The sequence below is a fragment of the Sceloporus occidentalis genome, unplaced genomic scaffold (assembly GCF_023333645.1).
Source record: "Sceloporus occidentalis isolate IW3139 unplaced genomic scaffold, rSceOcc1.0.p SCAF_7, whole genome shotgun sequence".
Lineage (NCBI taxonomy): Eukaryota > Metazoa > Chordata > Lepidosauria > Squamata > Phrynosomatidae > Sceloporus > Sceloporus occidentalis.
The window spans coordinates 55,558,573-55,572,913 of record NW_028316987.1 but is presented as its reverse complement, the minus strand read 5'-3'; the positions used below and the strand labels follow the sequence as shown (position 1 = coordinate 55,572,913).

At 39.0% G+C, this 14,341-nt stretch overlaps 1 protein-coding gene across 1 annotated transcript in view; it reads left to right on the top strand.

The window, feature by feature from the left end:
• Positions 1-14,341, top strand: part of CHN2 (chimerin 2) — a 187,663-nt gene that overhangs the window by 46,397 nt on the left and 126,925 nt on the right. The window contains exon 2 of the mRNA XM_089533023.1: positions 13,390-13,428. Within this exon, the coding sequence (XP_089389149.1) occupies positions 13,390-13,428 (39 nt within the window). The remainder of the gene's footprint in view (positions 1-13,389; positions 13,429-14,341) is intronic.

Sequence of the window (14,341 nt, the reverse complement as noted above, 5' to 3'; positions counted from 1 at the left end):
ATAAATCTTGTCAAGAAAGACCTATGATATATAGTCATCATAAGTCAGAGTTGACTTGAAGGCACATAACAACCGTAAACTCTAGAATATGGATCCAGTCATGTATGATTGATTACCATTGCTACCTAAGAAAATAATAATTTGTGTGCCTTAGGTTAAGAAGATAAGCTTATTAAATGAAAACAGCATTTTGAGATGCCACTAAATCAATCCATTGCAAGTTTTTCTGCTGAAAACCAAAGAAGGGACAGTTCCAAAACATACTTTCCAAAGTTACAAGCAGTCTTGTTATACTTACAGCAATTATCATTTGTTGCTAATGCTAATTTGATGGGATTACAATGAGCCCAGTGCTAATGGCTGCTTAAATTGAAATCATAAATCTAGTGAAGCAGAGGTAATGGTTATAAGTGCAGCTTTTCACTGTGACTAATATTTTCCCTGAGTCCTGGTTCCACTTAATTGTCAAAGGTGGCCTAAATCTGATATGTTGAAGCACAACAGTTGCTTTAGAAATTTCTTTTAAATTGTTATGACAGCTACATTACTAAACGTATGGCATGTCAACAAAGTGAGACAAATCATACATTAAAAGGATACATCATTATCATGACTATTTCACTAGGATAGTGCTTGGCTGGGAAGTGACTGTTTCTGGAACAATAGGAGACAGGAACACAATTATTATTTCCTTCCAAGGGAGGCAACTTCCTCCTCCTAGCATACCTGTTTCCTGCCTCTGATCAAGAGGTTTTGAGTCTTTTTCAAACTGACTACTTGACAGTAATAAAGCAATGAGTGAGGATAAGCCTTTTCTATTCTTCCTATACCATTCTTAACCACAGTTAGGCAATGTTGGGGAAAATTTAGGCTCTTCCAAAGCTAGTACGAACACTAGAACAGACTCTCTTATGGTACACCAGGAGCCCTGGTGGCACAGTGGTTAAATGACTGTACTGCAGCAATTCACTCAAAACCACAAGGTTGCGAGTTCAAGACCAGCAAAAGGGCCCAAGCTCGACTCAGGCTTGCATCCTTCCGAGGTCGCTAAAATGAGTACCCAGACTGTTGGGGGCAAATTAGCTTACTTGCTAATTAGCTTACTTGCTGTTTACCGCTATGATCTTTGGAATAGCAGTATATAAATAAAACAAATTATTATTATTATTACTCTGTCCCATTACCTTAGGTTATGGAGATATTTGTTTTAAATTGTTATGACAGCAACACAACTAAATGTACTGCCTATCAACAAATTGAAACAAACCATGCATTAAAGGGATACAACATTATCATTATTATTTATTATTATTAACCTTTATTTATAAAGCGCTGTAAATTTACACAGCACTGTACATACAATCTTTTTAATTAGACGGTTCCATGGTTATCATGGTTATTTAACAGTGATGCTAATGGAGCACACCAAGGAATTCCAAAAGAAAATCAGCATGTGCTTTATAGAATAGCAAAGACTTTGATACATAGATCATGAAAGGCTATGGAATGCCATTAAAGACATGGGAGTGCCAACACATCTGATAGTCCTGATAAGAAATCTGTACTTAGGACAAGATGCCATTGTCAGAACAGAACACAGAGAAACAGAATGGTTCCCAATAGGCTAAGTGGTCAGACAAGGCTGCATCTTATCATCCCACCTGTTCAACTTATATCCAGAACATATTGTAAGGAAAGCCAGCTTGGAGACAGAAGGAGGAGGAGTGAAAATAAGAGAAAGGAATATCAATAATTTAAGATATGTAGACAACACCATAATACTAACAGGAAACCTTCTGGACCTGGAACAACTATTAAGGAAGATCAAGGAAGAAAGCAGTCCTGAAGAAAACTCAACAAATTCAAATGAGAAATCTCCCAGAGTCTGGGGATTCCCCAGAAGACAATGAGCACTAATCAAGGAGACACTCATCCTCTTTTGCATACCCTCCTACCCTGAGGCCTGCCATTAGCAACAGAACAATACACATGCAATTACTCCTGCATTTCCAGATCACACAGTATATATACGCAACTCCTTTCCAGCCAAGCATTCTCTGAAGATGCCAGTCACAGATGCTGGCGAAACGTCAGGAAGAAACTCTTCTCGAACATGGCCACATAGCCCGAAAAACCCACAAAAACTATAATAAATTAATAATAATAATAAATTTTATTTATATCCCGCCTTTCCAATATTTTGATCAAGGCGGCTTACAATACAGATAAAAGCATATCGATAAAAAGTTAAAAACAGCATTAAAAAAGAACAACAATCAAGTAGAAGTACAAGGGCAGGTCAGGTACACAATCCAGGGTCATTGATAGAGGGGCAAAGAATAAAGTGATTATGGTGGAAAGTCTTGCAGAAATAAATGAATGGGATATCATTATTATGCACAGGAACAACCACTGTCACATTTAAGTAGGCCAGTTATGCTTCTGTATTACCCCTTGGCTCTCAATATGCTAGTTACTATATTGTCATATTTTATTTTTTATTTAACTTCTGGAAAATGCTAAAATATTATTTATTTTGCATTGACTTTATATGGCTTACCTTACAGTCCTTATAGTCCTGTGAAAAGTCCTAAGGACTAAGCCCTACTGAACTAAGTAGGACTTAATTTTAAGTTGAGCAAGCTTAAGATAGCATTGTTGATTAATAAAAAGCATATAGACTATAATAACTAATTAAAATTGTTGACAATTTTATGCTCTGCAAAAGCTTCTCTTGCAAATTTCCATGTTCTTGCATGAGGAAATGAACATGCATTTGGGGATAGGGTGATAATTATAATTTTTCAGAATTAATATGGAAGATTGGCTGGTTGACACATTTTTTTCACTATGTGTTTTGTATGCTGGCAAGAGTTTTAAAAATGAAATAGAAGCTGCTTAAGTAATATTAATTATTATGCAAGAAAAGCATTCCCAGAAAGATAATTAGCAAACTCAAGAATTAGGACATGCCTTAGAGACATCGTACAAAATTACGATATCTCTCCAAGAAAATGTATTAGACTTTAGCGTAAGCTAAAAATGGTAAAATTTGTGAATCAGTAAAAAGGAAATTGCTTTGGGGGGAGGATGTTAATACCAAGTTCTAATTTTCCTTCTCATTTAATTTCTGGGTTGCAGAGTGATTGATAGTGAACTTATACAACTAGCAAACCAGTTACTACAATAACAGGAAAACGGTGGACCAAAAGAAGCCCCAAATAATCATTCGACTAGCACAAAGCCTCTATTGCTGAAACCTTGTATGCCAAATTAGTAGTTTTATTTTGTTCTGTAAAGTATTACATAAATTTATTGTGATTTCATATAGCTTGATTTTGGAAGTCCTAGCAGAACACCATGGGTTAAACTTTTCACATCACAGTAACATAAAATGATGATTTATGGTGAGTGACTTTAGTTCTTTTAACAAAAAAATTGCTTGATGCAAAAATTGCTTGATTTCATATATGAGTGTAGAGTAAACAAGAACTATGTTTTTTCATCTTGGTTTCCAAACATAATTGTTTCCCCACAAAACATTTTATTATTTCACAGAATACTTTTGTAAATGTAAATTTGTGATTTTTAGGGAGGCCCATTTTATTCACTGATTTGTTTGTAGAACACATGATTTTTAAAAAGACATCCCAAACCTAATATATTAAAATAAAATCATTGCAGTTTCAGCCTTTGTGATTTTATCACACACTCACAGACACCCACACAATGTATGATCACTTCATGTAGTAAGCAATCAAACATACTTAAAAATCTTTTCACATTTTCTTCTTAGAGGCTAGTCAATACCAGTTGCCACAAAGGTTTTATACTTGCATAACATTTCCCTGTTTATTTGGGAATCAAATGTGTTTTGTGTAACTAGGGTCTTGTTGTTGTTGTTAGCCGCCTTTGAATTGATCTCATCTCATGGCAACCCTGTGAATGAGATGTCTCCAAGCCCCCCAATTCTCTACCTCTTTGCTCAGGTCCTGCAGGGTCAGGCCCATGGTCTCCCTAATTGAGTCTATCGATCTGCCATGTGGTCTTCCTCTCTTTCTACTTCCATCTACCTCCCCCAAAATCATTGCCTTTTCTAATGAGCCATGCCTTCTCATTTTGTGGCCAAAGTATTACAGCTTCAATTTAGTCATCTTGGCTTCCAGGAAGAGTTCTGGCATGATCTGTTCTAGGACCCATTTGTTTGTCTTTTTAGCTGTCCATGGTATCCTCAACATTCTTCTCCAGCGCTACATCTCAGATTAATTTTCTTCCTAACTGCTTTCTTCACAGTCCAGCTTTCACAACCGTACATGGTAATACGGAATACAATGACTTGAACTGTTCTTAGTATTCAGCTGTATATCTTTACACTTTAGCATTTTGGCTAGTTCTTTCATAGCTTCCCTTCCCATTCCTAATCTTCTGATTTCTTGACTGCAGTCTCTGTTCTGATCAATGTTAGATCCAAAGTGTGGGAAATCTTTAACTGTTTTGATTTCCTTGTCAACTAGGTCAAATTTATGTAAAATGTCTGTGGTCATAATTTTTGTTTTCTTTAATTTTAACATTAGGACTGTCTTTGCACTTTCTTCTTTAACTTTATAGTGATTGTTCCAAGGCTGTGATGTTTTCTGCTAGCAGTAAAAGAAGCAAAATATTCCTTCAAAAATATGTGTGTGTGTGTGTGTGTGTGTACCTTCAAGTTGTGGCAACCCCCTGAATTTCATAAGGTTTTCTTATACACAGAGGTGGCTTTGACAGTTCCTTCTTCTCTGCAATATAGCTTATAGCACCTGATATTCCTCGGCAGGCTGCCACCCAAGTACTAACCAAGAGTTGCCCTGCTTAGCTTCCAAGATCAGACGGGATGTGGTGTCTTTAGGATATTTAGGATATTAATTAATCTCACATTTATGTGATAAAATGGCACTAAAGACCCTAACAGTAAGAACACTCAAAATAAACTTAATTAAAACATGCACACAGAATAAAAGCTCAAATAAAAAGACATACATAAAAAATAAAAACAGCACCTAACCATTTAGCCCTCTTCCTTTCAACAGTAACCCAGCATGAATGCCAAAGGCCTGTTTGCATAAAAAGGTCTTTGCCTGCCACTGGAAGGATAGCAGAGGAGAAGGCAGATTAGTTTCTTGGAAGAGAGTTTACATTTTGATGCCAAAAATCTTCTGTATTTCATTCCAGTTCACTAATATTCTGCACTGCTACTTTGGTGCACTTTAAAAAAAAAACCTAATAACAACCGTGTATTCACAGAGCAAGACTGATTTTACTGGATGCCAGTGTTGTTCTTCATAGGAAGAAGATGTATTTCCAAAAAAAACAGTGCCCAAACAGTGCATGATGAAGGTTGAAAATAAGTTTATTATTGAGTGTTCTTTCTGCCAGCTGAACACAGTAAATGGGGTCAGGGGTGTTTAGGAAATCACTGGTTGAGTGTGCCTTATGGGAGAAGGTAAGAGGCATTCCTGCTGGGAACATATTTTCTCCCAGAAACAGGTAGGGTGAATTTAAAAAACAACAACCCAGGTTTTTGCTTTTCAGTAAGTATATTTTCCTTGGTCCAAGTTCTACTTCAGATTAGCTTTTCCTCCTAATCCTTCTGCAGAGTTTGGGAAAGTTATCCTTTTAGACCACATCTCTCAGAATCTGCCAAGCGGCCTGGCTGGTTCTGAATGCTGTACTCCCAAACTGTACATTTTCCAAGCTCTGGTATTATTATTATTTATTAGTAGTAGTAGTAGTAAGTAGTAAGGTACTAGTTAATAGAGTATTTCAAAAAGATTGATATAATTGATATTCTACTGTATATGCTTATATATAAGTCTAAAAAGTTTAGTCAAAAAATTGACCCAAAAATCCCAAGTCAATTTATCCACAGGTCAATATAAGTACTGTATTTTATATAAAAAAAGAACCATCCCCTAGTGAAAGTAAAGAATATTATCTGTCCTGGAAGCAGTGACCCCCTTCTGTTCTCTAAGTACTGTTTTCCTTTGCTTCATCCTTTAGAGCCTTTGTTACATGCCTCTAAGGTTTAACTTATCCACGGGTCAGATCAAAATCCATAAATTTTGACCCCAAAAACCTGCCCTCGACTTATACATCAGGTCAGCTTATGGTCAAGCATATACTGTATTTCAAACTCCGTGTATTTAACAATTGTTGTCCCATTTTCTGCCCCAGTTTTCTCCCTCTTGTCTGTTTGTGTATGTATACAAGTACTGCTTTGTGTATATACACAAATAATACACAAATACAGTTCTGGTGAAATTAAGTGAAAAGAAACAGAACCGAATGGGGGAAAGTGTCATAAGGAGTTATCCTATGCTTCCTGAGTGAATGTCCAATTGACTATAGGGTACTTCAGGTTCCCTGCCCTCTCCACAAACACAAGCTGCTCCAGTGTGGAGCTACAAAGCTACATGACTGGTCCAGTAGGGATGGGACTCAGAATGGACAATTTTCAGGGGATCAGGGAAGCCATGGATCCACAGGAACTCCTTACTTCTATTTCCCATGACATAACTAAAACAAGGTATGTAGTGTGAACTGTACCACGTCTGAATTTGGCATCACTGATTTCATTCCCATGATTGTGACTGAGATGGAAATGAATAGGGAAAATTCCATAAAAGGGGGAATTCTGCTCTACCCACCATGAATTATTAGGGTTTGGGAGATTGTGTTGTGGACTGCTCTGGGCCTGACTTAGAGGCACAGTCAGAGGACTCAGACTCTAAAGAAATGGGGGAGGCTGAGACAGAGGCAGATCTGGGGTTGCCTGGATCAGCAGTCCCAGAGCAGGCTTAGGAAGCTGCAAAGGGAGAAACAGACTCTATGGACTCTAGGCTGCAGGTACTAGGACCTGTGGAGAGAAGGCAAGTCAAGGAGTTCCAGGCTAGAAGCCAAGAGAAGAGCTAATAGATTTCAGCTGAGAGAAGAAGAGGCCTTTTAAAAGACCTCCAACTGCAGAGATTTTTTTGCAGCCAACAACGAGTTTTGCAGCCTTGTTGTTCCTGTATTCCTTGCTTGGATCCAAGTTATTTAGGACTTGCCTTGTGACTATGCTCTTGCCTCTGCCCTTTGTTGTGACTGACTGACTGGTACTGTATGACATTGGACTGGACTCTGGACTCAGACCATGGCTTCCTTGGGCCCAGTCTGTTTTAATAGTAGTTTTGCCTTTGACCTACTGCAGTATGATTTCTATTTTATCTCAATATACATTTCCCCTTCCTGTTAGTAGACTTTTAGCAACCAAGCATTTGTTTTATTCAGACCCTCATGGTTTGTTCCTCAGTTACCACATCTGTTATTTTCTCTGGTTATTTCACCCTGCCTCAATTCCTCCACTAAGTGCTTCTTTTTCCAAATTTCTTTTTGCTCTCCAAGCTGTGATACTACTTCTTCCTCTGCTACCGGACAGATGGGTTTCTAGCTGTAGAATAGAAGGGGTTAATTTGTCTTAGTGACCTTGTTAGATACTTTTTGCATTAGCTTTGCAGTTTTGAATTTGAGGGGGGGGGGGAGTGATACAGGCTGTGAATGGATTGAAGTGAATTTCAGCCTAGCCACTGGTAGAATTGGGCCCCTAAACAAGTAATTTTACCCAGTCTATTCCTAGCTGGTAGTCCAGTTCCTCATAGCTGCCTTTGGGAACTTGGGCTGGGGTGTACCACCTCTCCAAAGGAAACAAAGAAAATCAAAATGTGCAGGCATGACCTGTTCCCCTCACCAGCCATGAGAACTGTGCAAACAGGTTGCTAAAAGAAAAATCATACTCCTCCAATCCATCTCAATTTTTATGTCTTTATCCAGCTTTAAACTGACAACCTAATGGGAAAAAATGTATCTAACAAGTGCACTAAAACAAATTAATCCTTCCTATACCACTAGACAGCTTCCTGTACCACTAGACAGCTAACTCACTAAACTTCTTAAGATGGCTCAGCATAGCTCACTTACTCAAAAAGCATCAGTCCAGCAGGGCCTTCCTGAGAAACTGTGGTCCCGTGTGCATCTATGCCAGAGCAGTTAAAGCAGTCTCAGACTGGATTATTTCTGCAGTGTGTTTAGAACATTCTGTTTTCACATTTCTCAGCTATATGCAGGGCCAAAAGAAACCAGTAGGAACAGAATGTTATTAGGTCTGTAGGCCACTTTAGCTGTTAACACAGTGCTTTTATTTTCCCTCTACAGTTATGAATTACAATCTTCTTGCTTTTGTACTCTGAGATGTTGCTTAACTTTTCCAAGGATATTTCAAGAATGTTCTTCTGATAAAGTTTTTCTTTACAGGGAGCTTGAATAGATCTTCAAATAATTGTTGGACAATTGATTGTTTAGCAATCAAATAAGCTTAGAATAACACCTGCATGCTCTGAACAAGCTCTTTAAACAGTCTTCAGATTTAATGGCAGCACACTCAATGCCAATTTGAGATAGTAAAGTGTATGTATACATGAGAGAGACTAATGCAAACAAAGGATTAAAGCATTCCCTCTTTTTAATGTATTGTGTTAATACTTGTGATAAGACTGGGATAGTAAACATCAGTAATTGGTAACTGCTTCAGTACACAGTAAAGAGCAAACAATTCAGTATTGATTTAACTTCTGTAAATTAATCACTTTTCATTGCAAATGCCATTTGTTTACTCATCCAAAACAGTCTGGAGTGGATATGAAATAATAAAGAGATTTATTTAAAACTATGTACTTTTTGTTCACTTGTTATAACTTCTTTGTAACATTCACTTACACCAGATTGAGCAATTTATGCCCACCCCAAGATGTTGATGGGTTGCAATTCCTGCCACCCTTTTACTAATCGTTAAACAGACTAGGGCTGATGAACACTGCAGTCCAAGAAATCTGAAGGACTACAGAGTTGTATGCTCCTCCTCCTCCTGTACACACACAGCCTGTTTTCTAATGCTAAATATCAGAAAGTGAAGGGAAAAAGTATCTCTCCAAACAAACAGATAGTTGATAGGTGTGTGGTAGTGAGCTATAGGCAAGTATTTAAAAAAGCAAATATTAGGGGTTGTTGTTGTTGTTGTTGTGCGCCTTCAAGTTGTTATCTTGCATTCTTTGTTTTCTGGAGCTGAGAGTGTGTGTTTAGTGGGTTTCCTTGGCTGAGTGGGGAATCAAACCTTGATCTCCAGAGTTGAAGTCCAGCACCCAAACCACAACTTACGACTATATCCAGTGTTATTCTGAGATAGAATAGATCTACTGAAACTTGTGGATCTGAAACTGTGAACAAAACATTTCGTGCGCTTCAGTGATTCTACTCTTGATAGGACTAACATTTTATTTCACCCTTAATCATATTAGAGCAGATGCAGTGGGCTGAAATCCACAAAATATTGTTGTTAATTTACATCATTTCATCTTTAGATGAAAAAATAGAGGGCATGCTTATCAAAATTGCAGATGGCACCAAATTAGAACAGCTAATACCCCCTGAGGACAGGATCAAAATTCAAAATGACCTCAATAGATTAGAAAGCTGGGCCAAAGCTAACAAAATGCATTTCAGCACAGAGAAATGTATTGTACTGCACATGGGGGGAGGGGAAATGAAATACATAGATATAGGATGGGGGACACCTGGCTTAAGGAGGCTACGTGTAATAGGGATCTAAGAGTCCTAGGAGACAACAAGTTGAACATGAGTCAACAGTGTGCTGCAGCAGCTAAAAAGGCTAATGCAATTCTATGCTGCATCAATACAAGTACAGTGTCTAGATCAGGGGTTCCCAACCTGGGGTGCGACCCTTTCTCGGGGGTTGCCAGGTTGGGAATCCCCCTGCCTCCTCCTCCCCTTCTCCCCGCGGGTGCCAGCGCTGGAGCAGGCACTGCGCGGGAAAAAGGGGAAGGGGCTCCCTCCTTTCCCTTCCCCCTGCGAGTGCCCGCGCTGGAGCAGCCACCCGCGGGGAGGAAGGGATGGTGGGGGCCTCCTTCTCCTTCCCTTCCCATGGGTGCAGCCACCCGAGGGGAGGAAGGGACGGGGGGCCCGCCTCTTCCTCTTCTCCCCGGGGCTGCCAGGCAACCGTGGGGAGAAGGGGACGGGACTAAAAGCTTTTTGGCCAGATGTCCCGCCCCTTTTCCCTCGCCGACCTCCCTAATTGGTTGGGAGGCTGGGAAGGGGCGGGACTTCCAGCCGCAAAGCCCGCTGGGGATTGTAGGCGGCTGAAAGTCCCGCCCCTTTCCAGCCTCTCAACTGATCAGGGAGGCCGCGGGCGGGACTTTCGTCCCCAATGGGGGTCGCAGCCCAACAAAGGTTGGGAACCGCTGGTCTAGATCAAGGGAAGTAATAGTACCACTCTATTATGCCTTGCTCAGGCCTCATCTAGAATACTGTGTCCAGTTCTGGGCACCACAATTAAAAAAGGATGTTGACAAATTGGAGGATGTGCAGAGGAGGGCGACTAAATGGTGAAGAGTCTGGAAACTATGCCTTATGAGGAAAGACTTAGGAAGCAGAGTTTCCAGATCTTACACCGTTTTGGTCACCTTCTCTGGACACGCTCCAACTTGTCAACATCCTTTTTGAACTGTGGTGCCCAAAACTGGATGCAATAGTCTAGGTGAGGGCCTGACCAAAGCAGAATAGAGTGGTACTATTATTTCCCTTGATCTAAATACTATATTTCCATTGATGCAGCCTAGAATCGCATTGGCTTTTAAAACTGCCCCATCACACTGCTGACTCATGTTCAACTTGTGGTTTACTAGGATCTTAGATCCCTTTCACATGTACTGTTGTACATATCTATACATTTCATTTTTTTCATCTTAAGTGTAGTACCTTACATCTCTCCTTATTGAAATTCATTTTGTTAGTTTTGGTTTTTCAGGACTGCTGGCCAAACATGGTTAAGGATTTCTTCTTTCCTGTTGAAGTTGTCCAGGTGAAACTCACAAATACCTGGACAACTTCAGCGAGAAAGAAGAAACCCTTAAAGTAAAAGGCCCCATACAGACACGCTAAAATAAAGCTGCTTCAAGTCACTTTGGAGCTGTGCTGTTTAAATGGTGCATGCGTACTAAGAGTCCGGAAGCTGCGCCAAAGCCACAATTCAGTCCTAAGGACTGGAGCGCAGCTTTGGCGCAACTTCCAGACTCTTAGTATGCAAGCATAATTTAAGCAGCACAGCTCCAAAGTGACTTGAAGCAGCTTTATTTTGGCCTCTCTGTATGGGGCCAAAGTTTGGCTACCTTTCCTGAAAAACACCAAAATCAAGACTCAGCACAGGCAGATTAACAGCACCAAGGGTCAGAGGGGTTCCCAGCAGACAATGGATCACTAATTAAATAGACAGAAATCCTCCTTGCATATCGTCCCACCCTGAGGCCTGGCCATTCACCAATAGACCAGCACACAGATTAATATATAAATCACTTCCTCTCAACCAAGGGTCACACAATATATATACCCCACTCACTTCCATGCCTCCATTATCTGAAGATTCCAGACACAGATGCAGGTGAAACGCCAGGAATAAACTCTTCCAGAACACGGCCACATAGCCCAAAAAACCCACAAAAAGCTGTGGATGCCGGCTGTGAAAGCCTTCAACTTAACAATTTTAATACTGTTTCATCTAATATTGAATGTGCATTTAGTTGGAAAGACTAGCTCCTGAAACCTTAAGGAAATTGTATGTGGCTATCATACTGAAATTAGACTGCAAATGAAAATGTGGTCCATGCAGTAAAACTATATTAGGAAATAAACCTTTTTATCTCTGCAGTGTGTCTTTACATACATATTATCCCCAGGATTATCTAATTACTGTGATCAAGGCTGATGTTAATAAGGTAATTTAATAAGTGTCTAACACCATACTCATGGGCATTAGAAAAAAGTCAATCCTGGCCTATTTGCAAGGGTAGAGGCAAAAAAGAGGATTAAGTGGCAGTGAAACAGCTTATTTGTACAGTATAACACTGCTTAGTATATACTTCATTTGTATAATTTGTATACACTACATTTGTGTAACACTATTAAAGAAACACTGTTATGACACATGATGATACTAAGAAATAAGAAATTCTATGGCAGAGTAAGCTAGTGTACTAGTGATTATTTTGAGAATATATGGTTAGATGACTGTACAGTGAGGTAGATGGCAAATGCAAATCAATCTGTAAATTGCCAGAGTTTGTCATCCTCATTTATGTAGTTTAATCTTTAAAAGGTATACTCTAGTTCATCTTATTTTTCGTAAAATAACCTGTGCATCCAGGTGTATCTATAATTCACTGTGTATGTAAGTGTATACTTGCTTTTTCATTTCCATTTGTAGTGTAGGGGAATTGAAAACAACACATTACTTTAATTAACTGTCACAGTTTTGTAGATTAATGATATAGTCAATTTGCTTGGTGTATTTATCATTGCAATGGTATACTTGTAACAGAAGCAGCCTGTGAGTAAATGGCTGCCATTGCTGAAGAAACTGACCAGGTGCTCATTAGCAGTTGTTGAATGAGTAAATGGGACCAGGCACAGTAACCTGGGATATTCCTTCTCATAATCTGCAGCCTACCTTCCAAGTCCCAATTAGTATTCCCTTCAATGTGTATGTTTTGGGGTAAATGGTCAGGATGTGGTCATTTAGTCAATATTTACAGTAGGCAGTTGCGCTGCTCTATTGTCTGTGGTTTTGTTCTATTCCATGTGCATTCATCATGTCTTACAGAGAGAGAGAAAATAAGTCAGGGTTATTCGGCCTTTGTTCTGTCCTGATGCAATCTTAGTTGTTTTTAGGGAACATAGCACAATGCAATCCTTTATGTCTTGACAAGAGTTCTGTGTTACATGCAGACACTTGTTTTGTGAACACCTAATGGTGTACCATGATTAAATACAGAGTTAGCAGAGTTAGCCAGAATCCAGTACTCTTTTGTTCCCGTGGGGAGGAGGAAGACGTTACATTGTCCTTCACTATGCGGAGAACTGGAGGAGGATAAGAATAATCCTATCACACCAGCAAACTCCACTGCTACTGCACAACACCAATCCTGTGCACAGTTGTCTGAACTCAGTGCTATCAATTTTGGAGTAAACATAAGTCATACAAAGAACCAATTACATTTAACCAGAGGCGATGACATTTTTTCCCATTCAGTTCCACATTATTTTAGTCAGAAGCAACAGTAAACAATTTCACTTGTGTTAAACAACTACATTATGAATGAAAAGCAATAACATTCCCTCTCAGGCTGAGTCTCAGCAAGCTTTCAAGTCTTTATAGAACATGCATGTTAATAACATTAATTAAGCCTCCTTATTTGATTTATTCAATTGATTGATTGATTGATTTTCCTTTTTCTTTTTTCACTGTTCTAGATGCTGAAGAATATCAACCTCCAATATGGAAATCATACTGTGAGTATCAGAAATTGAAATTCAGGGAGAGGGGGACAGAGGACATAACTTGGGAGATAGCATGCCATATACTTCCCTTCCCCTATCCCCCCTTTCTTACTTTCTTACTTTTTTTTTGTCTTTAGGAGAGGGGTGGAGGAAATCATTTTATACACACACACACACACACACATACACACACACACACACACATAATTGATATGTACGATTTCCTCCACCCCCTCCTAAAGATGGTTTGATTTAAAATACTCAGTTATCTAGAGAATGTTTGAAATAAGCATCTAAAAATGGTTTAAAGAAGAGTCTGGTGAGACATCTGTAAAGCATTTTATACAGATATAGGGTTTCCCACTTGGTACCATGAAATTAGACTATAGTTATAGCCCTATCAAGACCAACAAGGATTACTTGGGCGAAGTTGTAGATAGGGTTTCATTACATATGCATATTAGGCCTCCTTCTTTCTCTGTATTTTCTAATTTCTGAATTGGATAGGCTGACCTTCTGAACTCCTGCTACATAAATGAAAGTTTAATAGAACACAAAGGCCAGGAGCATGGGAACAAAACTAATAGCAAGATGCAGTACTAAATCTAAAATGTGGAATTGTGAGCAGAAAAAGCAATTTAATCCAGATCAGGGATTGGTTCTGGCATGATTCTCAGGACAGTCCTTAAAAACGCATTTTACTGTTTCTTCCAAATACAACATTTGGAGGACATGCCATATATTTTATTTCTTTTTAGTACTAAAACATGGGAAAGGATGAATGGCTGACAATCTCATAGCTTTCTTTTCCACAAATGTGATTCATTTTATCATTTTTAGATTTGCAAAGGTAAACCTGCAGTGAATCACTTTGAAAAAAGCAGTACCTTTTTCTTGACTTTGATTGCAGATTTCAAATCATTTT